Source organism: Colletotrichum lupini, chromosome 8 (assembly GCF_023278565.1).
Source record: "Colletotrichum lupini chromosome 8, complete sequence".
Lineage (NCBI taxonomy): Eukaryota > Fungi > Ascomycota > Sordariomycetes > Glomerellales > Glomerellaceae > Colletotrichum > Colletotrichum lupini.
In genome coordinates this window covers 1,264,725-1,288,840 of record NC_064681.1, presented here as the reverse complement: position 1 = coordinate 1,288,840, position 24,116 = coordinate 1,264,725, and the positions used below count along the sequence as shown (strand labels likewise).

General features: G+C 54.0%; 8 protein-coding genes across 8 annotated transcripts; 4 read left to right on the top strand and 4 right to left on the bottom strand.

Annotated features, from left to right (window-relative positions):
* Positions 1-118: 118 nt before the first annotated feature.
* CLUP02_14866 (uncharacterized protein) lies at positions 119-2,010 on the bottom strand (the record flags this gene model as incomplete). Its single annotated transcript, XM_049293792.1, has 3 exons — positions 119-1,498; positions 1,568-1,763; positions 1,853-2,010. 3 exons carry the CDS (start codon positions 2,008-2,010, stop codon positions 119-121), a joined length of 1,734 nt encoding a protein of 577 aa, XP_049150938.1.
* A 1,310-nt stretch (positions 2,011-3,320) lies between these two features.
* On the top strand, positions 3,321-5,015 carry CLUP02_14865 (uncharacterized protein; the record flags this gene model as incomplete). Its single annotated transcript, XM_049293791.1, has 3 exons — positions 3,321-3,611; positions 3,673-4,131; positions 4,194-5,015. 3 exons carry the CDS (start codon positions 3,321-3,323, stop codon positions 5,013-5,015), a joined length of 1,572 nt encoding a protein of 523 aa, XP_049150937.1.
* A 62-nt stretch (positions 5,016-5,077) lies between these two features.
* CLUP02_14864 (electron transfer flavoprotein domain-containingprotein) lies at positions 5,078-6,181 on the bottom strand (the record flags this gene model as incomplete). The annotated part of the gene is made up of 1 exon (XM_049293790.1): positions 5,078-6,181. One exon carries the CDS (start codon positions 6,179-6,181, stop codon positions 5,078-5,080), a length of 1,104 nt encoding a protein of 367 aa, XP_049150936.1.
* A 754-nt stretch (positions 6,182-6,935) lies between these two features.
* Positions 6,936-9,146, top strand: CLUP02_14863 (SWIRM domain-containing protein; the record flags this gene model as incomplete). Its single annotated transcript, XM_049293789.1, has 3 exons — positions 6,936-7,050; positions 7,128-7,687; positions 7,743-9,146. 3 exons carry the CDS (start codon positions 6,936-6,938, stop codon positions 9,144-9,146), a joined length of 2,079 nt encoding a protein of 692 aa, XP_049150935.1.
* A 2,984-nt stretch (positions 9,147-12,130) lies between these two features.
* CLUP02_14862 (choline/Carnitine O-acyltransferase) lies at positions 12,131-14,505 on the top strand (the record flags this gene model as incomplete). Its single annotated transcript, XM_049293788.1, has 4 exons — positions 12,131-12,211; positions 12,465-12,519; positions 12,638-14,300; positions 14,379-14,505. 4 exons carry the CDS (start codon positions 12,131-12,133, stop codon positions 14,503-14,505), a joined length of 1,926 nt encoding a protein of 641 aa, XP_049150934.1.
* Positions 14,506-15,079: 574 nt separating this feature from the next.
* On the bottom strand, positions 15,080-16,996 carry CLUP02_14861 (uncharacterized protein; the record flags this gene model as incomplete). The annotated part of the gene is made up of 5 exons (XM_049293787.1): positions 15,080-15,523; positions 15,594-16,098; positions 16,163-16,485; positions 16,549-16,819; positions 16,953-16,996. The coding sequence occupies 5 exons, from the start codon at positions 16,994-16,996 to the stop codon at positions 15,080-15,082; spliced, it is 1,587 nt and encodes a 528-aa protein (XP_049150933.1).
* A 2,232-nt stretch (positions 16,997-19,228) lies between these two features.
* Positions 19,229-20,778, top strand: CLUP02_14860 (uncharacterized protein; the record flags this gene model as incomplete). The annotated part of the gene is made up of 4 exons (XM_049293786.1): positions 19,229-19,334; positions 19,435-20,537; positions 20,591-20,633; positions 20,696-20,778. The coding sequence occupies 4 exons, from the start codon at positions 19,229-19,231 to the stop codon at positions 20,776-20,778; spliced, it is 1,335 nt and encodes a 444-aa protein (XP_049150932.1).
* Positions 20,779-20,830: 52 nt separating this feature from the next.
* On the bottom strand, positions 20,831-23,674 carry CLUP02_14859 (MCM2/3/5 family protein; the record flags this gene model as incomplete). The annotated part of the gene is made up of 3 exons (XM_049293785.1): positions 20,831-20,864; positions 20,923-23,527; positions 23,602-23,674. 3 exons carry the CDS (start codon positions 23,672-23,674, stop codon positions 20,831-20,833), a joined length of 2,712 nt encoding a protein of 903 aa, XP_049150931.1.
* Between the last annotated feature and the right edge of the window lie 442 nt (positions 23,675-24,116).

Sequence of the window (24,116 nt, the reverse complement as noted above, 5' to 3'; positions counted from 1 at the left end):
ATGAAGCTGTCCATACACTTCCTAGTCTTGTTCCACCGGACGTCGTGAAAATCAACCCGTGTTCTCGTATCAAACTCCCAAAACAAGTACTCATTCGCTGCTTACGAAAACCTCCTCATCACCGCGCCACGCCATATTGAACGCCCTTCGACCCTGCGAGACCTTCTTCAGCGACCTTGCCACTCACGTTACGCCTTCCATAAGCTGACGAGTACTTGTTGTCTTTGAAGTCGTTGCCGGATGAGACTTGACGGTTACCGCCGATCATGACCGGAGGAGTCGCCGACTTCAGCTCACCGTACGGCTTGGAGTAGAAATCAGCCTCTGGTTGAATGGAGCTGTCGCGGTTGCGCGGCCAGGGTTGAGGGACGAGCGATGAAGGTCTCTCATCGGCAATGTCGTTGGTACCGCTGACCCTACGAGAGTTGAGGTCTACGTCCGACAGTGCCGTATCCCTGAGCGAGTAGTACGGAGCCTTGGTCTTGGGCGGCGTCGGATGGGACTTCAATGGGTTCGGGTGCGGGCTCTTGCCGATATCATTCTCAAACTCACTGCCAGCAAGGTCGTTCTCGTCGTGCTCTGAATCGGAATCTGCGACGTTGTATCTTTGAGACAGAGCTTCGTAAGTGCTGTTCCTCGTTCCCTGCCGCTGCGTGTTCGCAGCTGTCGTGGCTTGGTCCATGGCGCGATTTCGCTTCTGAGTGCGAGAAATCATGGAGTCTGTCGCAAACCATGTCTCGGTGAATTTGCCTCCAGGGGCTGGGACTGCAGAGGAGAGAGAAGTTCGGGATCCTGCAATGTTGGTCTCGTGGAGCGGCACCTCGGTGTAAGACCCGCGGTATGAGGACCGAGGCCCGGACGTACGAGCGTACTCGCTGACGCCTGCTGTCTGGTTTTGTAGATTTCCTGGAGGAACCTGGTACTGCCGACTGGGAAGATCAACAAAGGAATTGCGGTTGAAACTGGAAACGTCGGAGCCGGCGCGGGTTCGTTGAAAGGGGATGCTTGGTGGTCGAGATACATCCTCATACGGAGCACCTGATCGACGACGGTCCTCGAGAGGTGTGGATAGTCTCTTGTCGCTGTCGCCACTCATGGAGGTCGCAATACTGGACTTATTTCTCTTGTGTTTGGCTCGGGAGGTGAGGTTGTCTTCTAGAGGGTTCATGTCGGGGGGCAGTTCGGTAATCTTGCGGAACATGACACCAAGCCATATTGAGATGCCGAGAGAGATCAAGTGCAAGCCCCCAGCACCGATGAAGGTATAGAAGACGGCTGGAAGGAAATAGTCCAGTAGGCTTTGGTCGGAAAGACGCGTCTTCCAGGTGCCGCCGCTGTTGTTGACGGTAAGAGCACCGTAGGCGTAAAGAGGCATAACGCCAAGATCAGAGATGCTGGCGAAAAGTTGGTAGGCTGTAGACGAGGCAGGGCTACGGCCTCCAGCAGGCCGCTGGAGATGGTAGATGCCGTAGAGGCAGTGCACCATGGCGACACCCGGCTGGAAGAAGGTCAGTCAGATTTCGTGTACTCCAAACCTTGGAGCAGGCAGTCTGGGCAGTGGACAAACCGTAATACGCATGACCCAGCCAGCCAAAGTCTCGATATTGTCTAGCAGGATGAGTAGAGCAAGTAATCCAGCAGCCCCGATTAATTCTAGGACCCTCAAGCACAACTGGACGATGCGCATCGCCTTGATCCAACTCTTCATTCTAGGACCGAGGGCAACATAGTTGTTGGATCGATGGTTGAGGACTAGATGAGCACTACAACAGAAACGGCAATCAGTATTAACTTTCTCACTCCTCATGATAAAGACAGTCCTCGCTGTCAATCCTAGACCAAGCGAACTTACTCGGGATGACGGTTGAAGGTTACCAAAGGGCCATCCGGCTTCGGTTTGCGCGGCTGCGGCTCCCAGCTTGCGCGGGTCACTGCCTTTGGGTCGAACTTTGGCTCAGGGAAACGGGAATTGTTGCTGACGACATTGTAGAGGTATGGTTGGTGAGCCATGGTCGCGACACGGCGTTGGTCTTGTCCTTGCGTGTCCTCCGAGAAAAGAAGGAGAGGAATGCGCGGGACAAGAGTTTAACAGAGGTCAGACGGCTGGAATGCCGCCAACTTGAAGGGTATCCGGTGGTTGGATTGGTGTGGCTAAGGTCTCGCTTTCCTCTCACTTACCACGGACATGTGAATGAATGAAAGAGGTGGGGGGTGGGGGAATGGGTGGTGAGGTGGAAGGCGAGGCAGGATGGTTAAGAGCAAGACAGGGACCAGAATCAGAAAGGCCAAACTCAGGGTGAGATGCGCAAAGGTACAGGCAAATCCTGTGTTTGCCCGGCCTCGCCAAGATTGAAGCCGCATCGCTCAAAGGCCCAGTTGTTTTCCAGCCTTCCCGGATCGGTTGATTGACATTGGGTACATCTTGAGTCTAGTGTTGCAGCTGGCGCGCGGCGGTTGCTATGGCAACTCCTCGTTCCTGCAGTACTAAGGTAGCATGCCTTGGGAGCTGCACCATAGCAAGCCCAATTACCCTTGTCACCTCATGTTCAGGGAATGTTTGTTTGAAGCCTGTCGCGCCAGAAAGCTGTCATCCAAAGTTGTCTACCTTGTCTGTTTGCACCTCTTCCTGGCTCGACGATCATTGACCTCTCACCTCCAGATGTCTGGATCATGGATCATGGGTAGCATAATTAGTACACTAGATGCTATCCACTTGGTCCCGAACCCCCCCCCCCCCCCCCAACTTTTGAGAGGGTCGAAATGACGTATAAAGCTTGGACCAGGCCTCGATTACAAGCAACAGGGCACTTTTACCGGCAGCTGTAGTTCAAGAGAAGCTGCAAGAAGGTAGTACAGCTTCATGGTTCACGACATCGATACTTCAATTGCAGGCCTGCTTTTCTTCACCCGCGGCATCTTCACCCGCGGCAAAAGCATGCACCTACTCTTCTTTCGAATCTCCAGGCACAGCCCAGTGTCGGCAACCAAGTCAAGGTAGTAAGTGGCTTTATAAGCCACAGGCCGAGGACGCCGAGTCCATGCTTCACATCGGTACCGCAACTAGGCCCGGCTCCGGATTGTGGATTCTCGATTTAAATCCGAAAGCTTCCACCCCGACGCCTTCTTTGACTTGACTCACTCGGTGCTCTATACTCGGGCTGCATCAACCAGCTTTGGTGGTAGCTTCCCATTTCACTGACCAGGCTACCTCGAGTTATTATTGTCTGAACACGCGGTGTCCAGTATCACCTCGGACAAGTCAAGTTCCTTAACCATCAGAACAGACCAAAGTCTACTCCGCGCTACCCTCCACCAGTCCCATGATTCTATCCCGATGCCGGGCCAGGCTGCGCCCAGCTTGCCGCCGTTTTCGGATGGAAGTGGGCACCGGCGTTTCCGGGTCGCGCCCGTCAAGTACCGCCGCGAGACAAGTCCGCCAACCAAACGCCCCGTTCCGACTGGCCGTCGTTGGCTCCGGTCCAGCAGGCTTCTACTCTGCCTACCGAGTGATGTCCCAACTCCCAGAGACTACGGTGGACATGTATGAGTCGCTGCCGGTACCGTTTGGCCTCGTCCGCTTCGGCGTTGCCCCAGATCATCCCGAAGTCAAGGTTCGATATCTCCCGTCTCGTTGACTGCTTCACCGGTGCACGCTGCTTACACAACCCCAAGAACTGTCAGGACAAATTCACAGAAGTTGCGGCCTCGCCTAAATTTAACTTCATGGGTAACGTGACCATAGGCGACGTAGGCCGTCATCCCGACAGCTGCAATGTGCCCTTTCCCACCTTGTTGCGAAATTATGATGCAGTGTTACTCGCATATGGAGCCGCAAAGGATAGAACCCTCGGCATCCCTGGAGAATCCAATCTCCAAGGCGTCTACTCGGCTCGCCAGTTTGTGGGCTGGTACAATGGGCTCCCCGAATATGCCGATTTGTCACCCGATCTCACGAAAGGAGATGAGGCTGTCGTAATTGGTCAGGGCAACGTAGCCCTGGACGTTGCTAGAATGCTCCTGGAGGATATCGATGCCTTGCGGCGGACAGATATCACAGAAGAGGCCCTTGCCCAGCTTGCAACCTCTCGCGTCAAGAGGGTTCATGTCGTTGGAAGACGAGGTCCAATGCAGGTGAGTAAACCGCTCAACTTCTTGTGTCCAAATAGAGCAGACGAGTTGATCCTCCCATCTAGGCCGCGTTCACAATTAAGGAAGTCAGGGAGTTGATGAAGATTCAAAGTGTTGGCTTTCATCCGGTGGACAGCACGCTCATACCCCCAGACATCAAGTCACTTCCAAGAGCAGCAAAGCGCTTGATGGAAGTGGTCGCCAAGGGCTCCGTGTCTCGTCCACACGATGTCGAGAAATCATGGTCACTTGACTTCTGCTTGAATCCTGTTGAATTTTTGGCCAACCAAAATTCTCCTACCGATGTTGGGAGCACTGTGTTCGAGAGGACGGAACTGTCTCACAAATTTGATCCCGGTGCTCAAGCTCGGCTTACCGGAGAAACTATCACGGTGCCTTCGAACTTGGTCTTCCGTTCCATTGGTTATAAGTCCATTCCCTTGCCCGGGTTGAAAGAGGCTGGTGTAGCCTTCGATGACCGCCGAGGTGTCGTTATGAACGATGGACGCGGCAGAGTTGTTGCTGTAGATCAGGAAGAAGCTTCTGAAGCAACGCAGTCAGGGGTAACCCCCGGTGTCTATTGTGCCGGTTGGGTTAAACGAGGACCGACTGGCGTCATTGCCTCGACTATGCAGGACGCCTTTGAAACGGGCGATTCTATCATTCAAGATTGGCTGTCTGGTTTGCAATTCCTGTCTACGGGTAAGGAGAAGCCCGCGGCAGGATGGGATGGAGTCCGCTCAGAAATCGGTGACTCAGCTCATAAGAGAACAAGCTGGGAAGACTGGCAAAAAATTGATGGCGTAGAGAAAGGAAAAGGTCAGGCTGCGGGCAAGGAGCGGGAGAAATTCACGTCCACCAAGGCCATGCTTGAGGTCCTATCATAGAATACGGCACTGTAGTCAAATGTAGAAATACCCCTCTTTGTAAACTATAGAAACATTGCCATTTATTGCTTGATCTTTTCGGTCAGTTCTGGCACCTTGTCGAACAAATCTCCCACGAGCCCAACGTCCGCGATTTGGAAAATAGGGGCATCAGCATCCTTATTTATGGCGGCAATGACCTTGCTGTCCTTCATACCAGCCAAGTGCTGGATGGCACCTGAAATGCCAACAGCCAGGTACAACTGAGGTGCAACGACCTTGCCAGTCTGTCCAACTTGCAAGCTGTTATCAGCGTACCCGCTATCAACAGCGGCTCTGGAGGCGCCAACAGCAGCACCCAGAGAATCGGCCAGGGGCAGCATGACCTTGTCGAACTCCTCCTTAGACTTGAGGCCTCTGCCGCCAGAGACAACCCTCCCAGCGGTAGCAAGGTCCGGCCTGTCTGACTTGGCAAGATCCTCTGACACCCACTCAGTAGCAGAGTCAGACTTGGGATCAACGCCATCCTCCACCGTAGCTGAGCCGCTAGCAACTTCGGCCGCGGGGAAGGCCGTGCCTCGGATGGTTATAACCTTGATCTCGTCGGATGACTCTACTGTCGCGATGGCATTGCCGGCGTAGATTGGGCGGACGAAGGTGTTCTCACCCTCGATCGAAGTAATGTCGGAGATTTGCTGCGTGTCCAGCATGGCGGCAACGCGGGGCATCAAGTTCTTTCCAAAGGCAGTGTGTCCAGCGATGATGTGGGTGTAGCCGCCCTTCTTGATGTTCTCGACCAACAGCGGTGCGAAGTTCTCGGGGAGACCCTGCAAGTACGGAAATGTCAGCTCCGGAACCTTACAATTTGTCGATATTCTACAATAATGGCCTACCTTGTCATACGCGGCATTGTCGACTGCAATGACCTTCTCAACACCTTCAACCTTTGCCGCCTCATCGGCAACACCCTTGATGTTGCTTCCCGCTACAAAGCCGTGGATGGATCCTCCCAGCTTCTTTGCTGCTGTGATGGCGCTCAGTGAGCCATGGTTCAATTGACCTTCTCTCTGCTCCAGAATGGCGAGGGTCGACAGCAGACTTCTTCTCGATACAGATCGGAACCCCGAGAGTCCCCTGGACGCTGCGACAGCCCCGCTGCCAGCGGCTCTTCGAGCAAGGAATAGCATTTTGTGCGGCTACGACGAATGCGAAAAGTACCGACTTTACTGGGCTCGTCTAGAGGAACAATTGGCGAAGCTCACCGTGAGCGAGGGCTTGGGTGTTGATGTGTAGGATCTCAAGTTGAAGAGGAACGGTTGGACACGGCCCGAGGTTACTAGGCCGAGTTCGCATGAAGCCTTTCTCAGCTGTCAAAGTGCCGTCATCAGAGGTAGAGACGCTCTGGCTTGGGCCGGGGGTGAGATTAGCCGCAGCAACCCAGTCGGCTTTATGCTCCGAGCTCTCGGCCTCACCAAGCTTCTCAGGACTCAGGACATTGAACAAGGGACGTGCACCAGAAGATTAGTCATGGTGAGCGATACTAGTCCGACACGTGACACTCTTTGACCACGTGATCAGCTGGACCTGGCGTCGCGCTTCAGCTTCCAACGGGGGAGGGATTGCGCAGGGAAAAGGTACACTTGGAGAAGCCCAAGGACAGAGCAGTTCCCCTGGTATCTTCACGCCAAAATTTCTCCAGATCCAGACGCGACTCCATAACGACCACACCTCTTCATCTCCCATCAAGAACCACGCGCTTTTGGAGGGGCACACCCACAGGCTGCATCATCAATCAATCAATTCCACCAGTCGCATGTCATAGGGCATCCTATCCGTGCAATTTGTGTTCCATTTTGCGCGTTGCGCCCTTGAGCTTCCGCGCGCCTCGACAAGAGTTTGGGTGCCTGCCTCCTCCTAAGATCCATTCAATCAGAAGTCATCATGGAGGACCAACCCAACTACGGAATTTCCAACGCCGCCTCTCCTGGCAGCAATCCTATCCTTTCGCAACCACCTTTGCAACCTGCCGCGCCTACTCCGGGAGATGGAGCCGAAGGTGCGTGTCATTGGCGACCCCGTTAGCATTGCTTTCATCGGTACAATTGACGGCATCTAACAAGACTATGTTTCTAGATGTCCAGATGACCGAAGGCCCGGTCGCTGAGCCTAGCATCAAGCAGGACAGCGCGACACCCGCACCAGGCGTCACATCCGATAATGCCCTCGACGCCCCCGATGGCCCCGCGCCCGAGGCTACGCAGGACGAGGAAATGGGCGGTGCCCGCGACGAAACAAAGGATGGCCAAGCAGCAAAGGGCGGCGATGATGCTGCAGCTGGAAACGATGCGGAGGGGCAAGACTCCAAGACCAAGGAGACACTCGAAAACGCGGCTCGAGAACATCTTATCTCGCAAACGCACGCTATCGTTCTGCCGAGCTACAGTACCTGGTTCGACATGAACACGATCAACGACATCGAGCGCAAGGCCATGTCCGAGTTCTTCAACAGTCGCAACCGCAGTAAAACACCAGCTGTCTATAAGGACTACCGTGATTTCATGATCAACACCTACAGGTTGAATCCCGTGGAATACCTTACTGTGACGGCCTGCAGACGAAACTTGGCTGGAGATGTTTGCGCTATCATGCGCGTCCACTCATTCCTCGAGCAGTGGGGTTTGATTAACTACCAGGTAGGATCAAAATCGATGCGCTGTCTTGTATGGTGAACTGACTGAAGCGATGTAGGTTGATGCAGAGCAACGGCCCTCGCATGTCGGCCCCCCCTTCACTGGTCACTTCAAGATCATTTGCGACACCCCACGCGGTCTACAGCCGTGGCAGCCGTCTGCCGACGCCGTCGTCTCTGCTGGCAAGCCCAGTGCCGATACAGAAAAGAAGGCTGCGGCAACACCGGTCGCTAAGAGCGAGCTTAACTTGGAAGTCAGCCGCAACATCTACGAAGCAAGCGCTAAGGGTACAAAACTCAACAAGAGCGAACCAAAGACCAATGGCGAAACGCCAGTGACGAACGGAGTTTCGGGTATCGAAGATGCCACCAAGACACCAATTGTCAAGGTCAACTGTCACACTTGCGGTATCGACTGCACCAGGCTATACTACCACAGCTCTCAGGCCGACCCGAATTCCAAGACCAAGTACGACGTTTGCCCAAGCTGCTTCCTCGAGGGTCATCTTCCAGGCAACCAGACAAGCGCTCAATTCACCCGCATGGAAAACCCTACATACACGACCGTCCTTGACAGAGACGCACCGTGGAGCGATGCCGAAATCCTTCGGTTGCTTGAGGGCATCGAGAGGATGGACGACGACTGGAATGAAATTGCGGATCACGTGGGTACGCGAACACGCGAAGAGTGCGTCTTGCAATTCTTGTCCTTGGACATTGAGGGCAAGTATGCGGACTCGGACCTTGCCGTGAATGCACCAACCGGCCTTGCAATGCTTGGACAGCAGGGCGGCCATTTGCCTTTCAGTCAGGCGGATAACCCGGTCATGTCCGTCGTCGGCTTCCTTGCCGGCCTCGCAGACCCTGCCAGTACGGCGGCTGCGGCGAACAAGTCTGCCGAAGAGCTCACGCGTAAGCTTCGCAAGCGACTTGAGGGTGGCAACTCAGAGGAGCAAGCTGTGACCAATGGCAAGGGCAAGGACAAGGACGGTGACTCAATGGAGATTGATATCCGCCAAGACGTCACTACGACAACTACTACGACGACGACGACGCTGGCCACCATTCCTATGGCCACCATGGGCGCCCGGGCCGCTGGCCTGGTGTCCCACGAGGAACGTGAGATGACAAGACTAGTGTCCGCTGCGGCCAACCTCACTCTGCAGAAGTTGGAGTTGAAGTTGAAGTACTTCAACGAGATGGAGGCCATCTTGCAGGCAGAGAGAAGAGAGCTCGAAAGAGGACGGCAACAGTTGTTCTTGGATCGCCTCGCGTTCAAGCGTCGCGTCCGCGAGGTGCAGGATGGACTCAAGGCGGCAGTCGAGACGGGTGGTGATCAAGGTCTTAAGCAAGCCCAGGATGCGATGTCTGACGGAGCCAACCTCACCTTCCAGGCGGCGCCTGGAGCAGGCGCTGTGCAGCCACTGAGCAGTGGAGGGCAGATTAAGAGCTTCGAAGCTTGATGCAGCTCATGGCACGGTGTCTCTTCCATGAAGAAGACATTTATGAGATCCATTGGGACAAATATTGCTCTGCGTGTGGGCGGAGAACGGGGTCCCTGTATTTTGCAAGGGGTTTGGTTTGGTGATGAACAGGGAACGGCACAAATAATTGTGGTGAATTGAAATAGTCTGGATGATTTTAGGCGTCGGAGGGATTCCTATGGCTGGACGACTTCTTGTCGTTTACGCAATTGTATTAGATACTTGCACTACCGGTTTTCTACCTGCTTTCCATCTTGCCAACATCGTGTGAAGTGTAGACCTTAAGGGAATTCATCATTTCTCTGAGGACGGCAGTGTGATTGCTCGAGCTATGTGGTTGCTAAATGAGTTACGAGCTCACATCATGGGCACAGGGCGCTGACACATGCTAATGTGTTGTTCTGTACCTGGTATTGATCTCATGGTGAAGCAGTGCTGGTAGTTTGATGGATGTGCTACGTCAGCTTAGTCTCACATGTTTGGAAAGAATCATGGTGCATAAGGTTGTCAGATCCAGCTGCATGGGTAAGCTCAAGTCAAGGTGATCTACTTTGTGGCCGTTGAGCAAGCCACTCCACTATTGCGCGTACGGCGCGGTAGTGGTGCTTAGGGACGCTGAGGTCAACCGCAATCTGTGAGATGAAGTGCCGTGTGACCGCGGCCCTGACCGTGGCCGTGACCTAGGCTGGTGTGGCATGCGTCCGGTCTGTGGGGCCGTGCTTCATGAACCGGCCGGTGAAGCAAAAAGGTAAAAGCAAAGAGAAAGCGCCTTGCCGCCAAGGTTTGGGAGCACCCTTTCTCGAGGCATTCTAGTATCTGACTGTCCCGCCTCAGGTAGCTGTCGAAATGCCAAGATGTCCGGGTAAACGGAAGGGGACATCGATCAGTTCGATCCTCCGATGGTCCAGTCCGGTATCGTCTGGGGCTCCCCTCCTATCCGGTAATATACATATGATATTCACCGGATCAGTCTTCGTCCTCAGCCAGTGGTGTAGAATCGAATTGGAGGTGTGTTCCGCACTGACGAATAGGGCGGTTGATATCATGATATGTCTCTTATCAGAGACGGAATGCGATGAGCACCGGTAGTCATTTGTATTCGACCGAGCATCCTAGGTAAATCCAGCCGAGAGCCTAGGCTCAGGAATGGCAGAGAGCCGACGATTCTCCGGCCTCGGAGACTATTTGTGAGGAGAACAGATTGAGGGGATTTCTCCAGATAGTAGAGATGGAGATCAACTGGAGTCTTCGTACGGATACTGGGGTAAGGATGTGCGCATACTCCGTATCCGTACAAGTTACAACTCATTACCTACTACGTATGTACCGTATCGTGCGTATCCACTGATGGGGGTCGGCACCATCGTACGTACCTACTACGTAGTACATACATAAAGAAGAAAAGTACGGGGTAAAAGCTGCGTGCATGGGGCTGGCTACCTAGCTTCTGGAGCTAACGTCTGCTCACCCCTGTTTTACCTCGGCTCAAAGTCCCGATCCACCGCTTCTACTCCAGATGACCAAGGTAGTGAAGACACCTTGCCGGCTGCACCGCGATGCGCCGAGGGGCAATGAGCCAGTGAGGGAATTTGGAGAACGAGTGCAAGATGGTGTCAATATGGAATCCGGTAAATTTTGCGCGCACGTATGGAGGGCCGAGACTCAATCGCAGACTGGCAGACTTGCCGTCTGGGTTCTGCGGTGCTGCAGCCGCCGGTATGCGGCCTGTAGCGCATGGCGCGCCGCGCGTGCCCTTTTCCCCAACTCAAGGTCCATCTCCGCCGCTCCGCCGGACGTTCGGGCATCGTGCTACAAAACCTCTAGAATGAGAACTGAGCAAAACGGAAGCCAGGGGAGAAAAGGGTCAGAGACCTGGTGTCTGAGAGGGTCAAGAATGAATTGTGCCTGATACCGTGCTCCGGACCACGGTCCCGTCCGGCTTGTCATAATAACATAGGGACATACCTACCCGGAGGACGCCAGATAGCGCAGCTCTTTCTTTCTCCCTTTCTTGCCTTTTCTCAACACCTCTTGCTTCATCTACCTCGCTCTTGATCAGTCCCTTGACATAGGTGGTCTTCCTCAGTACTTATAGCTTTTCGCTCTTTTCTGGATCGCAAAGGGTACATGTATCCTCTCTGGTAGCCTGTACTACTTTGGTCCCTACGGCGCTGAACTACCTAGACTACACCGGCCCATCCTCCTACGGAGTACCAGCCGCCTTATCGACAAGACGCGATCCCACGCCATCACTCGCGGCCCTACCTACCTTAGGTATTCTGAGAACAGGACAGGCTCACTACCTCACCTCAGTGTCTTCGTCAACCTCACACAGCATCCATTCCCGTCACCTGGGGACGCTTCTGCTACCTGGCGCTTCTGCCACATTAGCAGCCCGAGGTATCGACAAACCAGCCCACCCCCACCGCCCCATCGTCGGAAGCACCTGGCTTACGGCGGCTTCGAGAGAGAACCTGACACCCCATACCCCAGCTGTTCCCCATAGCCGGACCCCGTACCGAACCGCAGCAGCCTCCTCTTGGGGTACCTGACAGAGTACGGAGTACCTACCTACAGACACACTGCTAGCCCAGAATCCGCACATCCCTGTTGTGGTCGACGTTGCTGCTGGTAATAAAGGGATTCCCGCGTGGCACCTACGTTTTGGCTTGTGACAAGCAGCCACTTCACTCCAAGTCTCCCCTTCTGTCTGAAGGTGTCTGTTGTATCCGTCAGTCTATCACCTTGTCACTCTGTCCTCGTCCCTCGCTCGCTCCGGCTAGCCCCCGCTCCGGCTCCAAAAGCCACTCGACTGAATCGCCTGCCCGTCTGCCGTCTGCCGCGGATCTTTCTGCGGCTACCTTTTTTCGTGCGTGCCACCACTGCGTCTGCACTGCAACTATTTTAACACCACCCAACCACTCACACACCACCACACGTTTAATCCTTTTCAAGAATTGGTCATGTCGGCCGCATTGCGAGCGTTGGAGGCTAGGTCTGCCACGGCAAGGACTTCTTTGAGACATCTGACCTTTAATCGTCCGGTACGTTTTGTTCGTTGACGCTGTTGCATCTTCCCTTCCGCTATCCTCTCTCTCTCTCTACTCTGCTCTGCTCTTTGGCCTCGGCTCAACGCCATCATCCTTGATCCCACCCCGCTCCGCTTCTTCGGCTCCATCCATTACTTTTGGGGAGCTTCTCTCTTCCGTCTCTCACATCCTCTCATACAAAACACATATCTTCTCTGCCTCATGCTCTGTCTCTCACACTCTCTAACCACGTCTCCTTTCTCTCCAGACCTTTGCAGCCATGGCTCCTGCAGCAAAGCGGAACAACAGTTCCCTCCCTTCAGGTAAATTGCGACTCCCCAACCGTTCTCGAGCCGTTTGCGCTCGCGCCTTGAATAACCGAGGATGCGCATCGCTCGGCGCATTGATCCGCGCCCGACTGACATGGTGAATTGCGTACAGGATATGTTGAGGACAAATCCAAGGGCGCCATGCTGAGATTCCAGGACTCTCTACCCCGTCTGCCTGTGCCGACTCTCGAAGAAACAGCCGCGCGCTACATCAAGACCCTCCACCCCCTTCTGTCCGAATCAGAGTTCGCCACCAGCAAAAAGGCCGTCGAGGAATTCGTCAAGCCCGGTGGTGTCGGCAGCAAGCTCCAGGAGAAGCTGCTCGCCCGGAGAGAGGATCCCGCGCACCGCAATTGGCTGTACGAGTGGTGGAACGATGCGGCATACCTCAGCTACAGAGACCCCGTCGTTCCCTACGTGAGCTATTTCTACTCTCATCGTGACGACCGCCGGAGAAGGAACCCTGCCAAGAGGGCCGCGGCCATCACCTCGGCTGTCCTCGAGTTCAAGAAGCAGGTTGACGAAGGCACACTCGAGCCCGAGTACATGAAGAGACTGCCTATCTGCATGGACAGCTACAAATGGATGTTCAACACCAGCCGTGTCGCCGCAAAACCCGCCGACTACCCCGCCAAGTTCTCCCACAAGGACCACAAGTACATCATTGCGATCCGCAAAAACCAAATCTTCAAGATTTTGCACGAGGTGGACGGCAAGCAGCTCAACGCCTCAGAGCTCGAGCAGCAATTCAACAAGGTATATGAGCTGGCCCAGAGAGTCCCTCCCGTGGGCGCTCTGACCAGTGAGAACCGTGACGTCTGGTCAGATGCACGCGAGATCCTTCTCAAGGCCAGTCCCAAGAACGCCGCCTCTCTGGAGGCCGTTGAGGCATCCTCCTTTGTCGTGTGCCTTGACGACGCTGCTCCCGTCACTCTCGAGGAGCGCGCGCATCAGTACTGGCACGGTGACGGCGCCAACCGTTGGTACGACAAGCCCCTCCAGTTCATTGTCAATGATAATGCTACGTCGGGATTCATGGGAGAGCACTCCATGATGGACGGAACCCCTACCCACCGTCTCAATGACTTCATCAACGACCTCATCTTCAACAACAAGCTTGACCTCTCTGACCCCTCAATCCGTTCCAACCTGCCCGAACCCCAGGTCGTCAAGTTCGAGATTACCAAGGAAGTACAGGCCGAGATCGACCGCGCCAGAAAAGATTTCCATGATGTCATTAGCCAACACGAGCTGGCCGTTCAGGCGTATCAGGGTTACGGCAAGGGACTCATCAAGAAGTTCAAGTGCTCGCCCGATGCCTACGTTCAGATGATCATCCAGTTGGCATACCACAAGATGTACGGCAAGAACCGGCCTACATACGAGTCGGCCGCCACCCGCCGCTTCCAGCAAGGCCGTACCGAAACATGTAGAACCGTGTCAGACGCCTCCGTCTCGTGGTGCAACGCCATGGCCGACCCCAACATCGAGGACAAGGCCAAGGTCGACCTCTTCCGCCAGGCCATTGACTCCCACCTCGAGTACATCACTGCCGCCTCAGACGGTAAGGGTGTCGACAGACACCTGTTCGGTCTGAAGAGGCTGCTCGAGCCCGGCCAGGAGTTGCCTGCCATCTACCAGGACCCGGCTTTCTCCTACTCCTCCTCGTGGTACCTGTCCTCATCACAGCTTAGCTCAGAGTACTTCAACGGATACGGATGGAGTCAGGTCATTGACGGCGGGTTCGGAATTGCCTACATGATCAACGAGAACAGGTGCGTGATTTGTGTGCTGTCGTCTGCTGCAGTGTAGCCTCCCCCAACAAACTAAGAAACAAGCTAATCTCTGCGTAGCATTAACTTCAACGTTGTGTCCAAGGGCTTGGGCAGCCAGCGCATGAGCTTCTTCCTCAACGAGGCCGCCGGCGAGATGCGCGACCTGCTCATCCCTACCATTAAGCCCGCCAAGGCTAAGCTGTAAACGGTGATAGAAATCCTTTGTAAGAGAGGGGATGAGAGAGGAGTTGTCGTTGGCGATATGGGCGAGAGAAGAGAAGTCGACCAATATCCCAAGGGTGCTCCGGCGCTCCGTCAGTTATGTGAGGGTGTGTATGTGTGTTCATATATGGTTACATGTAGATGACCGGTCGTTCTTTGCACCGATACAGCAGAAGCGTCTCTGGCAACCTGATAGACGTGACCGGTGGTGTCGGCACCACCGCGATCATATTGAAGAATTTCCCCCTTCGCAGTCTTCTCATTCTGGGCCTATGTACACTGCACCTCCCCATTACTCGAGTGGTAGTACCAAGCACATCATTTCGACAGCTTTCTATTGCCTCTATTGAACATGCGGGTATGAAGGTTGCAGGGCAATGTGTAAATGTAACGTGACTGAAACAGGCAAATCGAAACCGCACAGTTCCAGATTGAAGCAGGCTATGTGAGGTGGGGAACAAAAGATGCCGCCGCCATGTTTACTCCTACAAATAGACCCAACTCTAGCTCTTCCCAGTCTAATCCCCCTTCCTTGGCTACAGCTGAAACTACTCATCTTAACCTGAGTGAGAGACAATCTCGTTGACGAGTTCGCCCTTGCTCTCATCATAGTAGGAGCAAATCTGCGATGGAAGCGGTACTTCCACATAGTCCTCGTCCTTTCCCGAGATAACGTTGAGGTTGATGCCTGAAGACTTGCTCGAGAAGATCCTGGTGTCTGTGCTCTCCTTGCTGAAGTAGACTTGAGCGCCGTCAATTGAGTCCATCAAGACAGCAGGCACAGCACCCATGACCTGCAATGCAAAGTTCTGGGACTTGATGACGTCCACAGTAGACACAAGAGACTCCACGATCAACGACAGACGAGTTGAGTTCTCAATGGTCACAGCATTTGCTTTGCCCTTCACAATGATGGTAGTGTTGCTGCACTTACTGATCAGGATGGAGTGCGAAATGGACGCCTCGATTTCAATGGGCTGAGGCTCCTTCTCAAAGTTTTCCTGCATATTATATGAAAGTTAGCCATCTGTGACATACCATTCAAAACATAATAATAGGGGGCTTTCATACGATAGTCCACTTGTTGCCCTCAAGCACCTTCTTTGGTGGTTTCTTGACGCGCATGCTCTCTGGCTTAGGCTTCTTGCCAGGAGCTGGGCTCTTGCCGCGTGCTGATGCCTCTCCATCAACTTTCGAGCTTGTACGAAGGGACGGGTTCTTGTGCGTCATTTCCGATCTGTCGACCTTGCGAAGACCCTTCGTCACAGCCTCGCCCTTGTTGAGTTCGGAGAACACGGCACCCAGTCCACCTTTGCCACCGGGGGTTTCTTCCTTGATATCCAGTACTGGGGGAGGTCCGGGAGGCGGGGGTGGAGGCGGAAGACCGCCGGCCGGGGGTGGCGGAGGAGGAGCAGCGGCAGAAGCTGCAGATGCGGACAACGATTTAGCAACCTCCTGAGCTGGCTGACCCTTCGGGTTCCAGGGGATGCCGCTAGCGAAGTTTTGCTTGACGTAGTCGGCAAGGTCACGGAAGACTTGGTAAAAGGCGTTCACCCATTCGGTTTGCTGCGCATCCCTATGGTATACCGCATTAGCCATGGGTCCTTCAATATCACATCGGATCATTGGCGCAGACACACTTATCCTTTTGCTCCTTCAACACCCTGTTACCAAAGAATTGGGCAGAACCCAACGAATCTTCGACATGTTTGTAAGGACGGTTGTCGACAGTGACCCAGGCGAGAACCATGATGCCCTCAGCAACAGCGCTCAGCTGGGTGAAAACTGGCGACCCTCGGTTGGACTCTTTGATATTGTTGACAGCTACAAGAGCTTCATTAATGGGCTTTAGGAGGTCCTGGTAGACAGCCATTTCGGCGCCATTCAAATCAGGCTTCTTGGCCTTCGTGGTGATGAGCAGGAAGTTGCGCTGGGCTTGGAAACCTTGCAGAACTTTGGCAGCCTACGGAGACCCTGGTCAACATCCAAATAACGAATGATTCGCGAGTGTATTTAAATGACTGACCTGGTCAGCAACAAGGCCTCCAAGTTGTTGACTGGTTTTGACATATTTCTCGACCGATGTGGCAATAAATTGATCGAACTCCTCAATGGACTCTGGAACTGGCTCCGGGGGAGCTTGGGGGGCGGCGGCGGCTTGCGGCGGCGGGGGAGGGGCGGGAGCATTGGAAGCAGCAGGCGGCGAGGCGACGGATTGATTGAGGGCAGGAACGGCTTGGGGAAGCTCGATGGTAGAGGTGGCGATATCTTCGAGCCTAGCCGTAGCAGCTTCGAGCCTTGTTTCGAGGTTAGCAACGAGTGCGCTGACAGTGGGCCCAGAATAGGAGCAACAGCAAGCTGAAGCCCGTCGATGTTGCCGTAGAGCTGGGTGCAGAGTAGTCCGGGCTGATGGGATTTCGGTCGACGTACCGCTTGATGAGGGTGGTGAGGTTATGCATGTTGTTCGTTGCCATGTTGGGCAAAGGAGGGGGAGCCGAAGCTTGGTGCAAGGAGAAGGTCGACAGGAGAGGTTATAGGACGGCGGCGATGGGCCGGGGGTAAGCACTGACGGACAGAGACGGTGTGACGAAGGGCGTCAGAGAACGGAGATCGGTAGCGGGAGACGCGGTGGACATGCAATAGCAAGAACAAAATCGACAATGACAGCGAGGGCAATAGCAGGGTGGGCTGTTGCAACGCGTAGTGAGCTCAATGCAACCGAAGCTTCGTGCAGGATGTCTGTCGAAACAGCTCAACACAGCAAAGCCACTATTGCAAGGTTGATTGGGGGAGAGCCAAAAGATTGGGCGTGAAGTTTCAGCTAGTGCGGAGCTGCTGGGATGGGCGAAATGCACCTGGCAAAGAGCAACGGGTCGGCTGTCGCTGAAGATGTTATAACTGAGCAGAGAGCTACGAGGTTGGCGGAAGAGGTGTTTTGAATGGGTATTATCGCAAGCATCCAATGTCATGCCAGATGGGGGGAACAGACGCGGCAGTACGTATCTTTGTTCTAGAGACACTGTACCTCTTAAGGAAACTCAGGTACGGAGTACCTTACACCCAACTGATTGTGCTTGGGGTCCCAGGACAAGGTACCTCAGGTAAGGTAGCTCCACACGCTGGTTCAGAGCTGATGAACGGATGCCTTGCGCACTTTGGATGCCTTGAGTTCCTTGCCTAAGGCATTTCCTACCTCCATTCAGGCACCCGGTCCCAAGCCTATCCATCTATTCCTATCCGTAGGTCTGTCAAGCTTGGCTACCCAAGCTTGCGCAAGATATCTCACAGATCAACCTCTAATTTGGAAGAAATCTCACCCCATTGACCAAGCTTAGGTGTCTGCTGAAACTTAAGATCAATCCTACATCTCCTGCGCATGGGATTACTCCCGTTCATCTGCTCAGTCTCGCTCATTCAGTGCAATCTGCACTTGCATACCATGAGATGACGGTGGTCAGCATGCTAGGCAACTCTGAAAAGGCCGTTTGATTCGGAATCAGCTTGCTCAGTAAACGAACTCCGGCTTACGTATACTCTGTAGGCTGTCGCCAGAGTCAACACTTTGTCCGTGAATACGTAACCAAGAAGCGGCTGTTGACGGCGATAGTCGAGCAAAGTCGTTCGGCAACAGAAAGTGTCACTTAAAATCACTAACAGCTTGCTCAGTACATCGTCACGCCAAGGCAGCATGTGTGGGCAGCTACACATGTATGGCTCACCTTGCCTCGCCTCAACCTCGGAAAGGTCTTGCAATAGACTTGGACCGACTAGCCAATTTCATAAAGAGCTCCTCTTGTCACCTTGTAACTTCTGTATGTGCCTGGTCACAACTTGCGACGCTATTTGGCTGTCAGTCACACCATGTGTGCCGAGACCGGAATCAGGGCCCATAATGGGCTGCCCCTCTTGGCTCAAGTGAGTTGAGTAAGGCAAGATAAGCTTCTGGAAGCTTTCTCCCTTTCTACCACAGGCACCTTGCCACGTGCCGGTCTAACGTGTGGTTATGTCTGCTGCCTTATCTGCAGGATTTCACATGAGATCATTTCAGGTACCAACCGCCCATAAGGTAGAAGACGGCGGTCTCTAGTGTACGGGTCGAAAATAGCATCTGCTTAGAGAGGGTGGGTAAATTAGAAGAGAAGATGGATGGCGCTGCTACTCAACTGTTTGTTGTTGATCTTGAGGCTCACTCGAGCTACAATTCCACAATTCGTTTTGCATCTCCAATTTCCTTGGCAGCCATAAATTCGGGCCTGTCTCTCAACCCAACCTTTATCGCCCGCAAAGTCTCATGAGGGAGGTGCCCTCTCACCGCACCTCACCTCCCCGAAAAACATATCGGCCCGTCAGAGCCACCTCGCTTCGTCCGTGCTTGCATTGTGCATTCTCGCCGATACTGATGCGACCAATAACCCATAGCACACAGCAAAGTGGGTGTAACCTAGTTTCAAAAAGCCCTTCACTTCCCAAAATCACACTCAGATTCACCTGTCCTACTACGGCATTTCGGCTGGTTGCAAAGATACTACTCAGTTGTCTAATTGTTACCTTCTCACAATAGTGGCCACTGTCACGGAGCACAGCATTTCCGCTAACGGAATATATCTCATTTGATACTCCGTACAGTCTGAATCTTTACGCCACTCATTGCGTATCTGACATTGATCCGTCATTGCAATAATCCTTTTCACTGGGAACCTTTGACCATGGCCGAAGAAGAGTCACAGTCGCCGAAGGAGCAGCGACTCACTGACGAAGAATTCAAGGCATTACCTGCCATTGACTTTGTGACATTAGGGATGTTCATCATAGGTGAGTTAGAAACCCCTCTCCACTGATGTCCCGTCTCTACGAGTTCAACATCAGCCCGCTGTGCACCCTCACTGCATGATTCCCAGCTGACAATTACTAGACGAGATACACTTCTTGCCACCTACGCCGTCCGTCTATGATATTCTCGGCGGTGCCGGCTCATACGGTGCCCTCGGAGCCCGTCTCTTCTCGCCGGCCCCGGATGCCTCATCGGTCGGTTGGATCGTCGACAAGGGTTCCGACTTTCCGCAATCCTTGACTGAACTCATCAACAGCTGGGAGACATCAGTCGTGTTCCGCGAGGACCCAGAGCGGCTAACCACTCGCGGATGGAACGGATACGAGAACGCAGAGAAGCGCGCCTTCAAGTACACCACCCCTAAGAAGCGTCTCACTGCAGAGGACCTGACGCCTCATCTGTTACTTTCCAAGACCTTTCACTTAATCTGCTCTCCGGCCAGGTGCAGAGACTTGGTAACCGAAATCACCTCAGCCCGCAAACGCGTGTGCCCGCCCGATTCGTACATAAAACCAATATTCATCTGGGAACCCGTACCTGACCTGTGCACACCGGATGAACTTCTCAACTGTACAAATTGCCTTCCCCTAATTGACATCCTCAGTCCAAATCACTCGGAGCTGGCGGGTTTCATGGGTGACGACGGCTTGGACCCAAAAACAGGAGAGATTTCGAAAGCGGCGGTAGAGAGATCCTGCGAGCAACTTCTCGCAAGCATGCCTTTATCGTCTTTCACGCTCGTTGTCCGCGCCGGGGAAAAGGGCTGCTACGTTGCTCGCAACGGCGGCCGCAAACGCCATCCCGCTACTGGCGACGGGGCAGGCTCAAAGCGTCGCAAGAAGGATTATACGAGGGGCGGCCTTCAGCCGGACACCGACATGGAAGCACTCTTCGCCGGTCTACTTCAAGATGACGAAGGTGCTGTTATTCGCGAGGAGATCGAGGTAGATTCTGGTACCGAACAGTGGATCCCGGCCGTTCATCAAGACAGCGCGAGAGTGGTAGATCCAACAGGTGGCGGCAATACCTTTCTGGGCGGGCTCGCCGTTGCTCTTGCAAGGGGTAAGTGCGTCGAGGAAGCTGCAGTATGGGGCAGTGTAGCTGCCAGCTTCGCTATTGAGCAAGTTGGCGTACCAATCTTAGCCAGAAATGAGGACGGCGAGGAGACATGGAACGGCGAGAGGGTAGAGGACCGGGTTGCGGAGTTCCGAGCCCGTCTCCAAACAACGCAGTAAAGTTCACGGAAAATGCTACATCTGTGGTGATAAACATAGAACCAGGTAGACGGATAATGACAAAAGATTTACGTCAAGTGCGACTCGTTAGATCTGACACCTTACAGACCACTGCGCAAGAACTACGACAGATGGATTTTCCATTCGTTACATGGCAAGGTCTCTTAGGGACGACGCCTTCCCGTCATAACACCAACGCCAGATGTCATATCACAAACAATCCCACATCATGCCACCGGACCTTAAATCTTGTAGACAAGCTCTCCATCGGTGTACCTATTTCTCGGTTAGTCATGTAAGAACAGAAGACGAGAAATCAGGTGGGGGAACTTACATAATCTGGTTGGCTTCATCCATTTTCTTAAGAGCTTTGACGGCCTCCTCCTTGCTGAAGGCACTACCGCTACGTGACTGCAACTTAGTGTTCACGGCTTCAAGAACAGCATTGACATTGGCAGAGTCGTCGTCGAACAGGGCCGAGTTGAGTAGCTGGCCAAGGGCGCTTCTGAAGACAGTCAGCCGCTGGGGACTGATGGGCTCGTCAACAATGGCGAGGCCAGCTGCTCCCGATGCCAGCTCGTCGTCATCCTCGCCAGTGTCTTGCGATTGAGAAGGCAGCTGAGAAGCGGGCATGGATGAAGCAAACGATGTTTGCGTTTGGGGTGCCGCACTTGAAGGGGCCGTGCCATCACCGCGGCGACGGGATCTCCGTGGCGTCGCCTCGTAGATATCCTCTCCTGCGTCTTCCACTACATCAGGCTCAGCAGGGGTATCCGCGTCGCTTTCAGGGGCATCTTCGTTGGCGCTGCTGGCACCAGCAGCGGCTCGCCGAGGCCGGGCCACGCCTCGTGTCGATCGCGAGGATCTCGGGACGGGTGTCCGTGTTGTCGTCTTCTTGAAGTTTCCATCATCGCCATCATCATCGGATGAGCTTTCCTCGCTTGATGACGCAAACTCGGTAGTCTGGGTTTTCCTACGTTTCTTTCTCGACTCGTCCTCGACCACCTCCTTGAACAGAGCAAAACGGAGAATTGCTTCGGCCGCAAGGGCATCGCGCTCGTCTACTCGATTAGATAGTCGGGACTTGGCGTGGGCGGTTGCCAAACGAATCAGAGTTTCCAAAGTACGGACGGTCAGAGGACTGGTTCTGCGCTGGTTACCCTCCATTTCATCGTTTCTGAGGCCAACATAAATGTCAGAAATGCGATCCGATGCGGCCTGAGTCAAGACAGGCCGAATTCTGGTCTTGGCATATTGGATGTATTTCTTCATGAAAGGAATGCTGAGCACCTCAGGCTTTTTGTTCGCGCCGCGTCCAGTGGTAAGAGTGACACCAGCGTGTAGCATCGCATCGAACTTCTCGTACACATCGGTCGGGCGTTGGGTATCGGCTTGATTATTGATGGCAACGCCGAGGGCTTGGCCGGCGTTCTCACGCACCGGCGCACCCTCTTCTGTCCCGGGTTGACGGTAACGGTGCATGCGCAGAACGTGCTCCGACACCTGCCGGTCCCGGGTATCCTCGATATCATCGGTAACGACGAATAACAGATCGAAACGAGACAGGAGGGAGTCTGGTAGGGCGATGTTCTTGTGAGGGTCCTTATGGGTGTCGTATTGGCCAAAAATGGGGTTAGCAGCTGCAACAACGCTGCACCTGGCGTTGAGCGAAGTGTGGATTCCAGCCTTGGCAATCGTGACGGTTTGCTGTTCCATGACTTCGTGAATTGCAACACGGTCAATGTCGGACATTTTGTCGAACTCGTCAATGCATACCACGCCACGATCAGCCATGACCATAGCTCCGGCTTCTAGTCTCCGTTCACCCGTCTCCTTGTCCGAAGTCACTGCGGCTGTCAGACCGACACCCGATGAACCTCGACCGGTGGTAGCAATTGCTAGTGGCGCCGTGTTGAGCACGAATCGAAGGAGCTGGGACTTGGCTGTAGAGGGATCTCCCACCATAAGGATATTGATGTCACCTCTCAAATGGGTGCCATTCTCCAAGTTCTTCTCCATGCCACCGAGCAGCATCAGAAGAATTGCCTTCTTGATGTATGCGTGGCCATAAATACTGGGCGCGAGTGACTGGGAAAGAAGGTCGAGAAGATTCTTCTTCTTTGCTACTTTGTTGATGTTTCGAATATCCGTGTCGGTTATGGTGGCAGTGGCGACACCACCGCCCGATTTCGATGACAGGAGAAGAATGTGGTTGGCGATGATGACAGTCTTGAACAAGGCGCTGTTATGATTTGTGTTTCTGTTTCCGAGGGTTCTGTAGATACCGACGAGTTGCACGCGGTCGCCAGGCTTGACCTTATCGACGAGGTCGTCGTCGAGAATCACATCCACGCCACGGGGCAGCTGACCGGCCGGGGCACGCTCGGGCATCTCCTGAATAGAAACGGTCTGGTGATCTCTATACGTGCTGAAGCCGTACTCGGTAGTAAGCGGGTTGCCTTCGTCGTCCTCCTGCGGGTAGGCGCTCGATGTGGTGACTCCGTTGGTCATGGTCTGGTCTTGGTACTCCCTGAAGTGAAAAACATCCTTATTCTCATTGTAATGCACACTCTTGACAACCTTGGGTCGGATCAGCGAGCATCTCGTCACGATGCCTTCGAGGGACACCATGCTGTTTAGGTGCTGAGAGGATAGCGTGCGAGGGTTGCAGGCATTCATGCCAAAGCTACCAGCCCATGCGCAGTAGTAGGAGATCTCGTTCAACTTTTCCGCATCGCCGGACTGGGGCAGTGTTTTGACGATTTGTTTCAGGGCATGATTGAAGGCAAGACTATAGTCGAATGGGTCTTGAAGAATTCCGGAGGCAAGCTCGGCATTATGGGCACGTAGTTGGTCGAGGTTGACGACCAGTCTTCTCTGCTGCTTTTGCAACATCAAGATGATGGCTGATCTGTAACTGCGTCCTTGAGAGTCATTTTCTGTGGTTACACCAGGTTAGTGTGCAACATTCAGAGGCGCAAAGACCCCTACGGTGATGCGAGAGCAGACGTACGGGGATCGAGGAACTCCTGGGCTGCGCGCACGCGGTCCAAGGCGGCTGCATCTTGCAGCATGAAGGAATCCATGGCGGTAATTGTCGTCAGAGTCGAGACTTGGTTGAACTGGGAGAAAAGGGTATCAAAGGCGTAGGTTTGCAAAAGTAATTGACAACATGAGGTACAAGGGAGGGTGCAGAAGCGTCAATACTGGAGTGTCGAGGGGGGGAGGGGAAATGTAATCGGCCGCAGAGAGTGTGAGTGACAAGGAAAAAAAGGAGGGGACCAAATGCCATCCAAAAACGCGAGGCGACGCGCCCCAAGGTGGGACGCGTAAAGTGGTTTTGGTTTGGCAAGGCAACCGTGGCTTGCCCCTGGAGGCATGTGGCTGATGCCCATTCTCCAACAATTATTGGCTGATACCGTACGGTGTACCAGGTTCCCCAATTCATTATCAACCTTGAACCGTCACACACTTCAACGCAGACTGTCACCACCTGAAATCAGCCCCAACCCCGGCCAAGGATTGACC